General features: G+C 37.2%; 1 protein-coding gene across 1 annotated transcript in view; it reads right to left on the bottom strand.

Annotated features, from left to right (window-relative positions):
* LOC142318078 (cytochrome b5 reductase 4-like) overlaps nt 1-12,150 on the bottom strand; it is a 71,612-nt gene that overhangs the window by 22,058 nt on the left and 37,404 nt on the right. Inside the window, exon 5 of the mRNA XM_075354604.1 lies at nt 9,375-9,467. Coding sequence (XP_075210719.1) covers nt 9,375-9,467 — 93 coding nt within the window. The remainder of the gene's footprint in view (nt 1-9,374; nt 9,468-12,150) is intronic.

Here is a 12,150-nt window from a genome sequence, read left to right as displayed (position 1 = left end):
ACATTTCAAAAGCTTCTAATCTTTTCTTCTCAGATACTCCGATTGTCCAAGTTTCACTTCCATATAAAGCGACACTCCAAACATACACTTTCAAAAATCTTTTCCTGAGATTTAAATTAATTTTTGATGTAAACAAATTATATTTCTTACTGAAGGCTCGTTTAGCTTGTGCTATTCGGCATTTTATATCGCTCCTGCTTCGTCCATCTTTAGTAATTCTACTTCCCAAATAACAAAATTCTTCTACCTCCATAATCTTTTCTCCTCCTATTTTCACACTCAGCGGTCCATCTTTGTTATTTCTACTACATTTCATTACTTTTGTTTTGTTCTTGTTTATTTTCACGCGATAGTTCTTGAGTAGGACTTCATCTATGCCGTTCATTGTTTCTTCTAAATCCCTTTTACTCTCGGCTAGAATTACTATATCATCAGGAAATCGTAGCATCTTTATCTTTTCACCTTGTACCGTTACTCCGAATCTAAATTGTTCTTTAACATCATTAACTGCTAGTTCCATGTAAAGATTAAAAAGTACTTGCTCTTAAATAATTATAACATACTGCTATATTATTATTTCAATAATTAAAATTAGTGATTAATTACTTTATTAATCATTTATTTTTATAGTTTCTCTTTTTTTTAATATTAAAAAACAAATATAATTTCATAAAGTTAGAAATAATTTCTGTTATGAAACGAATGCTAGAAATAATAATTGCTGCTGCTGCAGCAGTTAGAAAGAAAAATTATGTTAGCAGCAGCAGGAGCAGTAGTAGTAGCTTAAAAGTTAACGAAAAGAAAATAAATTGAAGAGGACTTCGTAAAGCTGGTTTAAAAAATCACTTAATTGTATCGATAATCAAATCAATAATAAAATATTTTACGATTCATTTTAAGGTAACTAAAACTACTACAGGTTAAAATACGTACCAGGCTTAGGGGCCTCCATATCGCATGAGCCATAAACGGAATAGTGCGTCAGACGCGTTTCCGGGGTCGCGAGTGAATAGTTTTTTTTTTTTTTCGCGAGTTATATAGTTTGAAGACTTCAAATACGGTAAGTCGCGCACAAAACAAAAACGCGGTCTAAAAAGGGAAAAAAAGGGGAAAAAAAAGATTTTTTTTTTTTTTTTTTTTTTTTCTCGCGTGTGTTTTGTTCTGTTTCTCTTGTTTCAGAAACGGGAGAAACGTGGATGTGGAACGACGCGTCGTGCCGTCTCATCCTGCCAGTCGAAAGGAAAGTAAAAATTAATTTTTTTTTTTTTTTTTTTTTTTTTTTTTTTTTTTTTTTTTTTTCTCTCGTGTGTGTGTTCTGCTTCTTTTGTTGCAGATGCCAACAGCCACCACAAAAACAAATGGTTTCTTCACTGCGGCCACGCGGTCCCCCCAACCCCTTCTCAGACACACGCGTGTCTGAAGGTTAATAATTACGTGGAGAGAATAATTACTGTTTACTTCTTTCCAGAAAATCGCCGCCCCAAAACCGCGATCGCGAATAGGTATCACCATCTGTAAGTTAAACTTACAGTAAGATAAAATAACCCAGCAATTGCGACTCCTCCGGAAAAGGGGACACATTGCTCCCTCCTTATAGCTAGTGCCCCGTTGTGGCGTATTCCTGCTAGCCTATTAAAGAGTTAGCACCGAAAGGACTTCAGTGGACGGTCTGAAGGGGAATTACGTCGGGAGGACAGGCTTTATAAGCCTAGCCTTCCGCGGTCGGCCCATGAAATGGGTTCGATAACGCTGGTTTAACAACGGATTGGAATGCAATTAAATCCGTCTTAAATTCACTAAAATAATAATACACAAAACTTGAAAAATTAGATCCGAGATTAAAAAAATAACCCTTTTAAAAACAAGCCCGATTAGAAAGATCCAGCAGCAAGGGACTCTGTCCAGGTTCTGCGATAAAGTAGGGAGTAATAGACTCCTGCCAACTTTGCATTCCATTCCATAAAATACGTAGTTATTGGCACTCAGACACTTATCTCTTTTGGTTATAAATGAAATCCATTACAAAGAATTTTATTTACACAAAAAAAAATGTTATTACACGAATAAAAGTTAATTTTGAAAATCGTTACACTCGTTAATTGTTGCTTCTTAATTATTTGCCGCACAAAACTGCCTTTTATCTTTTACAATATTATTTCTGGCTGAGTATTTAACACCCGTCTCTTTTACATATTCTTTCTGACGTCAAAAAAGGTTTACGCTTTATATACGATTCCTCATCGATTCTCTGGGTGTTTCGACTTTCTCTTGCGAGCTTTTCACAGTTTTAACGACATTGACGACTGAACGCTACTTCGCCGAGGCATCCATCATTATTCGTCTCGTAGATTATTAGTGTACGCCGTAGATTTTTTTGTTGCGGCTCAGGTAACACTACGTCTACACTACTTCGGCCAACCATTCGACAACATCACGGAGTTCGTTTTACTCGTTCTGTATCTATTGTGACTTATTCTAGTTTATTCTGCGTCTTGTCTAGTGAGGCGTGTCAACCTCACGAATGAAAAATAAAGCTGACATTGTAACTTGTATTTAATTGTACGACACTGTATTATATTTAATATGAGTAACGTGTTTTTTTACTAATATTAAGTAGATGTGTATTATTGTTAAGATGAAGTTCTCGCGCATGCGATCTGTAACGTAAGAAACTTTGTTGGAAGGGGAAGGTAATTATTTTTTTTCTCCGGCCGGCTAGTAAGTGTGCGGGAAGGGCACTGACACTCTCACTCTGGACATGGAAGAAGCAGTATCAAGAAATTAAAATCGGCGACCGGGTATGCTGTGAACGGCGGGAGACGAATAACGTACTGAAGAGTCGAATGCGTGTGAAGATGACTCTCTCTTTAAATTGTAGGGAGCGTCCGGCCGGCATCAAAGGGTGAATCCTGATATAAGAATTATTAATTTTAAGATAAATTATGTTAATAAAATTTCTTTGTTCAAACATTCAAATTTCTCAGCGTTGTATTACATTTCATTTAAATACATATCATTTAAAAAGGATCCTTCAAAAATCAAACAATTTCAGCATCCTAGTCATAATTTTATAAGCCCATTTAAAATTTTCATTTTTTTTTGTGTCGTTCTTGGCACAACATCGGTGCAGGGCGGAGCGTGGTTGGCCGAGAACGGCGCACTAGCTTGTGCCGCATTACAATCGGCTGTGCCCCGCTCTCCGAATTCAATCAGTGTTTGGTTAGCGACAATCAACTGTCTACTCGAATCATCTCCTTCATTTTTCATAATTCAAAAATGCTCGGTTTTTCGAGAACTCGGTAGCACATTTTTCGATGTGTAAATTTTACCTAATTTTATAGAACATACGATTACGCATATGAACCCGATTCCAAAATGAATATTGTATACAGACAATTACCAGTTTGATGAAATTTTAAGAGGGGCATTTGAATTGACGCCTTTCAACAAGGCCCAAATATGATTCTATTCTTCAATTATATTATTGTTCTTCAATATATTATTCTCAAGTATATATTGTTCTTCAACTATAATTATTGCTTGTCGTGGATTTTTGTAGCCTCAATATTCTGAAAAATGGTGAGACTTAAACCGAAGTTTTTCTCTCCCATTTTCATTCATAATCTCTATAATAAGCATTCCGATATCCGTTCACCTGTTGTGAAGCAAATTCGCTTATGTACGAGTGTGTGGACCGGACAGCTGGTGTCTCGGAACAAGATGCTCGGGAAAGCGTACTGGTAAAATGGCAGGAAATATGGAAAACGTTAACAGTGGGAAGATAGACCTTCTCCATTCTCCCAAACGTAAGAAGGTGTCTGACGAGAGCATGGGGAAACTAATTTTTGGTTAACCCAACTCCTGACAGGCCACGGTGCGTTCAACAGTTGTCTATTTCACTGGAAGAAGAGAAACCCACCGACGTGTTCCTACTGTGAGCGTGAGGATACAGTAGGACACATCTTCGAGTGCGGAAGTTGGGCAGACGAGAGAGCCCGATGCTGTCCGGAAGTTGATCGGCTGGTTGTAGGCAATCTACTAGAGTTCATGATGGCCAACGAAACTTCTTGGAGGGGTGGTCGCCACCTCAGCAGAAAGCATCCTAAAGGTAAAGATGGGCGAAGAAAATCAGTAAGGATAATCGTCAGCAGTGTGGATGGTTTAAGGTTCAGCAAGCATATTGATATGATTTGTGGGAGAGTTACTCCTGCTGTAAAGGGATTAAGAGGATTATTTCAAAACCACGGCATACCTAAAATGGTTATTCGAAGATTGATAACCGCGGCTATCACTTCGACGGTACTGTATGCGGCTCCCATATGGGGGGCGGCAATGAACATACAGCGAAATAAAAAGAAGTTGATAAGTGTCCATAGACTGGCATTGCTGCGTGTAGCTGCTAGTTACTGTACGGTATCGTATTACGCGCTGTGCGTACTGACCGGGGTCCTACCCGTAGACCTTCAGATAAAAGCCAGAACCCTCAGACACAGCGGTATGTCGAAAGAAGAGATGGAAGGGATTATAGAACAAGAATGGCAAGAAGAGTGGACAGGGTCCAGAGTGGGAGAATGGACCAGACGCCTAATCCCTAATATTAAAACCTGGAATAACAATAGACTCGGAGATGTCAATTTTTACATGACACAATTACTGTCGGGGCACGGCTCTTTCGGTCAGTATCTGTATAGGATCGGGAAGAGAGCCACCCCGCAGTGCATCTATTGTCCAGAGAACGACGATGCCGAACATACGTTGTTCATATGTCCAAGATGGGCCGTTAACAGAGGTCAAATAGTAATTAATGGTCTTACACCAGAAAATCTCGTAAACTGGTTGGGGTACAACAATGAGAACTGGGAATGGTTCCGCAGGTTCGCCGGGGAGGTCCTGCGGGCCAAAGAGGATGAAGACAGAAGAATGAGAGTATAAACAGTAGGGTAGGGCGGACAGTCGCTCCATGGAGGGCCTGTACGCCTTGGTGTGCGGGTACCTGAGAAGGAGGTGAACTCCAGGGGAGTTTGAGTTTGGGTTAAAATAAAAGACCAAGTCCCGGTCGGTGGGGTCGTCCCTGCGGGAGCCTAGGCTCTTTGTGGGGTCGGCGCTGTCGATTAGAGGCCAAAGGCGTAAAGACCGAGTCCCGGTTCCCTGCTGAGGCGCTGGGGGACGGCATAGCCGGACCTTGGCTCTAAAGCGGGGGATTAGAGGCAGGCAATGTAAAACAAAAGATCCGAGACCGGGGAGGCCAACCTGCCGTGCCGGACGTATAGCCGGCGGGTGGGGGACGCCTCCTTTGAGAGTAAAAGGACACTCTCCCCGACTGAGTATACTTAATTGGATATCCGGTCGGGGAGAGTAGGGGAAAAAAAAAAAGTGTGGATGGTGAGAGGATAGCCTGGGTAAGGAGGCAGTCGGGGGCCTCTTGGAGTCGTCACTGCTGCCTACATGCCCAGCATGCCCACGACTCCCCAACCCAGCCCGAGAAGACCCGCAGGCGAGATGGCAGCCCGTTAAGTTATGCCGTAAGGCAGGTATTCGGGCTGCTGTACAAAAGGAGGTGTTTTTTAGTGAGTCCCCGCACTAGGGGGGAAATTCCACACACCCAGTAGCGCGGGTTGCTAGGCGTCTAACTGCAGATTTTTCCTCCTGCTACCGAAAAAAAAATTCGCTGATATACAATTATCATTTTACTCTCTTTTTAAATATTTTATAATCTTATTTATGAAAAATGGCTCTTTCCTTTATACTCGCAGATCAGTAATGCATGCAATTTAAAAATAATTATGAGTATCGATTCGACGGTTCCATGCCGATTAAAAATCTATTCAATAGAACTGAAACAGTTTTTAAAATCTATTATAAAAATGTTGTTACTATGGTACTGACGTGCTTATGCGGCTATCATGCAAAATAAAAGTAATCCAAATTATATTCACTATTTTCTTCGCCTATCGCTAAAATTCTAGAACGAACATGTACTAAAATATGCTTTACAATATGTGTAAGTTAGCACAAATACAGTATGTTCAACATTATAAATTATTATTATTATCTTCTTCTACATTACTTTTAAAACATTCCATATGTTTTATTTAAAAACCTGAAAATAAAATATTCCGTCTTAAGAAAAAATAATAATTTATTCTGCTTAAACATAAACATTTCGCGTTTTCTTAAAAAGTACGTTAATGGACGTAAAAATTTTCCTCTTTTATTCATCGTTATAAGTATGTTATTACAAAATAGTATAGAACAGTAAATAATTCTATATAACACAAACTGTTTAAATTTAATCCTTAATTAACACTTGGTGTGTATTCTTAGGCATTCTATAAAATGTCTTGTATAGAATGGTGGATAGGCGGGGATATATATTTAAACTGTTGCTGGAGCCTTTGAAAGCATAACCTCTTACGCGACACCCGTTTGGGCGCATAGGTTGAATATGAATACAGCACTTCTTCAAAATTTAAGGTCTGCCCAGCGCAGAGCCTTAATTGTATGTACTGGTGTTTTTAAAACAACCTCCTACGAGGGTACCATCGTAATGGGAAAGGCTCTTCCAATTGTGGAGAACGTTCGGGCAGCTATGTAGAAATTGCGAAGAGGTCGGGAGGCTGAGGTATTTGGAATGAGGTTTTGTGTCGGAGCGGAACGGTGTTCGCAACGATCTAAATTTCATTCAGTTGTCCATCTCCCGCCTGCGGAAGAGGCTGCAGAGCCTCGCGATGGATTCATGGCAGCTGGAATGACACACCACGATTAAGGGAAGATCCTTGTATAAATTTATACAGGATCTGGGGGGATGGTACGCCTCGAGTTCGTTTATAAGGGCAACGGGTACCCAAGTGCTCACCAACCATGTTAATTTAAACCAATATCTGTTTCGGTTCCGCCTGGCAGCTAATGAGCTGTGAGTCTGCAGGGAGGTCCATTCAAATGAATACCTGATGTTTGACTGCCCTGCTCTTGGTGGTGCCAGAGACCGGACCACCCTGGAACTTAGAGGCCAAGGGGAAAATTGGCCACTCACAAGCGGCGAGTCAATGTGGCGAGAGCCTCATTGTCGGAACGTGTGGAAGTTCCTTGATGCGGTTGCTTTGTTCAATCGATATCAGTAGTTTACCTAATGGAAAAGACTCCTACCACACTGCTGTGGGAAGCTAACCTAGATATATATATATATATATATATATATATATAGCTGACCACCAGCCAATTAAAGCTCCAAGCGCTTTAGTATGGTGGACAGATACTTGCTGGCATTCAGCGACCTAGGTGTGGCAGTGAATTGCTGTCTAGACAAAATAAATTTTTATTTATGGATGTCTTATATATTTTTAGTAGTTGGCGGGGTGCGCCTTCCCATTTTATCAAATATATGACAAGTGAGCGATTGGCACACGTAAGCCAGTGGTTTTTGGCACGACGCTTATTCCGCTCACGCTGTTAGGTAAGCTCTAGAAGCTATTTAGGATACTGATCGCTAAACTGTTCGATGCTCAGTTGCCGTTTGTGGCACAGAAATTTTGTCGTATGCTTTAGGGCGACCGAATAGGGTGGTGGCGGGAGAAATGTCAAGCAAACCAAATATTGCTGGAGCCTGCTGACGTATTCACTAATCCATAACACCGTTGAACGTATATTTAAACTACTGCTTGAGCTTCCTGACGTATTATTCGCTAATCCATAACGCCGTACTACAAACATATAATTCATAAGTCAGATAATTCATATAAGTCAGATATTCATAAATATTTGGTATATGTCTTGGGATCTAGTGCTCTTTTACTTTGTCTTTTTACTACTGTTAATTCACTGTTATTGCTATAGTATTTGCTTTATTTTATTATTTACACTATCAGTATTTTTTTTTCTTTTGCGTTTAAATAGTTACTTTCTATTTTTACCGGTTAATTCTTGTAACATCGGGGGTAAAATTTTATAACCGTTACAGCGAACTATAAACATTATAATATCGAGTATTAAAAATACGTCTCCATTCGCTCGCTGACAAACGATTACCAGTGTGTCCGGTAAGACAGTTATCAACAAATCTACAGAAATACGAGTATTAAGATCGGAAGAAATTTAAAAAAGGACGCGGTGGCTCATTACATTGAGATACGCGCATCTTATAATATTCGCTACTCACTACAAAGTTAGGAAAACTACTTACTATTGGCGAAGAATTAACCTTGTCAACGGCTGGCGAGGTTCTACAAACCGTGTTGCACCAGTCGTGTTGAAACAAGTACGACTGTTTCATGCAGTGCAACAACGAAATGATGAAACTATTACGAACTAAAATGATACATTGTGCCGGTTTTTTAATAAAAATTAATTTTTCATTACAAATGAATGAATTAATCAGAAAATGGAGGATTTGAGAGTAAAACTCGGAAAGTCTGGAGTGCACAAATGAAAAACGCTTGTACCTAAAGTTCTGCATCCCATCGATGCCCGGTGTTTTTCAATTATGGGTATTACTAACGGCACAGACTTCATCAGTAAGAGTGATCGCACGATGAAACATAACTGGAATTCGTTTAGTTTTCCTCTTCTTCTTACAAACTCAATCCACCTCGTGAAGGTGTAAGGCAGATTCTGACCATATCCTTTCTCAATATTTTAATAGCGCCTTCCTATTAGGAGCCAAATTCTTTTGAAAACACTGTGGAGATGAAACTTGCGACCGCTTATAAAGCTCAGCCTGATTAATACCAAACAAATGACAAAACTATAGAAATAATTTAATTTTAATAATAATAATTTTTTAATAACAAAAGGACCAAAAACGTCTTGTTTCAATAACAAAAGAGATGAAATAAGGGACTCTGCACCGATTAGTTTTCATCAGAGAACTGCCTTTAAATTACGAACAAAATTTCAGCTTGATTTTGAAAGCGAGTGGTTAATAACTTACATATTACAGTATTGCTCGACAGTTATAATAAATTTTGCTAAGTCACGCAAGGAATGTCGGCCTCCGTAGCGCGAATGGTAGCGTCTCGGCCTTTCGTCCCGGGTTCGAATCCCGGTCAAACATGGTATTTTCACACGCTACAAAAATTATCACGTTCATCTCATTCTCTGAAGTATTACCTAACGGTGGTCACGGAGGTTCAAAAAAAGAAAAAGAAAAAAAAATTTACCCAAGGGTTAGTAAAGAAGAATATAACAATTTTCTTTTTTCCTCTTTATGTCTTTTAATTACCTGTGCATATCAAAAAAGTAAAATCACTAAATATTTTGTAATAAAGACACTATTATTTATTACTTTTATTAAAAACTATCGTTTGTGGGTTGTGTTAGATAAAAACATAATTCTTAACCTACAGTCGATTGGAAATGGAGTTAAATGACAGACTTACCTCGGAGTTAAAAAGGTCATGTTTTTTAATTCGTCAACCCAAAATACTTCACCAGAATTACGAAAAAATGCACCGAGATGAATTGTTGCAGCACTGCAAAAAATGTAATACATAGTTCAATAACTAACTAAAATGGAAAATACAAGAAATTTATAAATGAATCTCAAAGGCAATAAATAAATATATATATATATATATATTTCTTGTGTGCGTGTGTAGGTCACTGAACTTCTCCTAAACGGCTGGACAGATTTTGATGAAATCTTTTGTGTGTGTTCAAAGGGATTCGAGAATGGTTTAGATTCACAATTTGATCCAATAGAGAAGTTCTTTTTTAATTTATTTATTTATTTATTTATGTGTTGTTGTTGATCTTGGGGTAGTTAAGGTTCACAATTGGATCCGGTAGGCAACGCTGCGATCGCGTTTTAGAAGTTTTTTTTAGTTTTTGGCATATCAGTCAGACCCGGTAGTTGGTGCTGCAATCGGATTCTAGGGTTTTTTTTATTTTGCTCCTTTTTCGCATATCAGTTACTTGCTTCGTAGCTTAATGTTGTTATTACATTAAAATTTGTATTTTTAACGGACTACTGTGTTTAGAGAGTAGTTTGAATTAAATTCGATAGGTAGTGCTGTTCTGACAATTGGATTTATTTACATTCTGACTTTTATAAAGTGAAAAGTTAAATTTTATGAAGTTCCGTAATGTTCTGTAAGTTTCTTAATGTTCAGTATTAATTGCAGTGATTTTGCAGCCACAATCCTTTTCGTTAAAAAGTTATTTTCCATAGAAAACTGTGATTAGAGTATAGTGTGAATTAAATCCGATAGGTAGTGCTGTTGTTTTGCCATTTGGATTTATTTACATTCTGACTTTTATAAAGTGAAAGGTTAAATTTTGTGAAGTTCCTAATGTTCAGTATTTTAAGGTTTTATGAAACGTTCAATTGTGTTCATTTAATCTGTATGCATACTCAAATCTAGCAAGAACGAAGCATTGCCGAGTCTGCAAGAATTCCGCGCTTATTGAGAATATTGTATTATATTATATTATTATTTATTAAAATAACGTTATAAAGTGTAATTAAAAAATATACATTGTGCAAATTTGTAAGGTGCAGTATTGAAGTAAGTATTTTACATGTTTTTTCATTAGTTTTTAATGATGTATAACAGGTGCATTCAATAACAATCAACCTACAAATTTAAATTGTCAGTTCTCATTTTATTTTATGCAACTTATGAAGTATTGAACGGCTCTTTGAAAATAAACATGTTAGTTTGTAAAATTTTAGGCCTCAGATTAATAGCAGAAGGAAGATTAAAGAAAAACAAACCAACATACTTGGCGTTTATAGACCTAGAAAAGGCATTCGATAACGTAGACTGGAATAAAATGTTCAGCATTTTAAAAAAATTAGGGTTCAAATACAGAGCTAGAAAAACAATTGCTAACATGTACAGGAACCAAACAGCAACAGTAACAATTGAAGAACATAAGAAAGAAGCCGTAATAAGAAAGGGAGTCCGACAAGGATGTTCCCTATCTCCGTTACTTTTTAATCTTTACATGGAACTAGCAGTTAATGATGTTAAAGAACAATTTAGATTCGGAGTAACAGTACAAGGTGAAAAGATAAAAGATGCTACGATTTGCTGATGATATAGTAATTCTAGCCGAGAGTAAAAAGGATTTAGAAGAAACAATGAACGGCATAGATGAAGTCCTACGCAAGATCTATCGCATGAAAATAAACAAGAACAAAACAAAAGTAATGAAATGTAGTAGAAATAACAAAGATGAATGAAAATAACCGCTGAATGTGAAAATAGGAGGAGAAAAGATTATGGAGGTAGAAGAATTTTGTTATTTGGGAAGTATAACTACTAAAGATGGACGAAGCAGGCGCGATATAAAATGCCGAATAGCACAAGCGAAACGAGCCTTCAGTAAGAAATATAATTTGTTTACATCATAAATTAATTTAAACGTTAGGAGAAGATTTTTGAAAGTGTATGTTTGGAGTGTCGCTTTATATGGAAGTGAAACTTGGACAATCGGAGTATCTGAGAAGAAAAGATTAGAAGCTTTTGAAATGCGGTGCTATAGGAGAATGTTAAAAATCAGACGGGTGGATAAAGTGACAAATGAAGAGGTATTGCGGAAATAGATGAAGAAAGAAGCATTTGGAAAAATATAGTTAAAAGAAGAGAGACTTATAGGCCACATACTAAGGCATCCTGGAATAGTCGCTTTAATATTGGAAGGGCAGGTAGAAGGGAAAAATTGTGTAGGCAGGCCACGTTTGGAATATGTAAAACAAATTGTTAGGGATGTAGGATGTAGAGGGTATACTGAAATGAAACGACTAGCACTAGATAGGGAATCTTGGCGAGCTGCATCAAACCAGTCAAATGACTGAAGACAAAAAAAAAGTTTGTAAAATAAATTATAACATTAATAAAATTAAAATATAAATTACTTATAATAATTAAAGTTTAATGTATATTTAAAAAATTGAAGTTATAATTTTTGGAGCTGATTAATTTTACAAAAAAATTTCTAAAATTGTTTTTAATTTAACATTATCTAAAATTTGGTAAAATAGATATTAAAATAAACAATGATAAAATAAATGAAGAATAAGAATAAATGATAAAAATTTTTACTAAAATTTTAACTAAGTTGCTTTTTTTTACAGTGCTTTAATTTTTTTATTAATTGATTAGTTAAGCTATCACATGGTTATGAAACTTCAAAATTATTAAATAAATA

Source organism: Lycorma delicatula, chromosome 1, assembly GCF_047948215.1.
Source record: "Lycorma delicatula isolate Av1 chromosome 1, ASM4794821v1, whole genome shotgun sequence".
NCBI lineage: Eukaryota > Metazoa > Arthropoda > Insecta > Hemiptera > Fulgoridae > Lycorma > Lycorma delicatula.
Note: the sequence above shows the minus strand (reverse complement) of the source record. Positions and strands in the feature narration are given on the sequence as shown.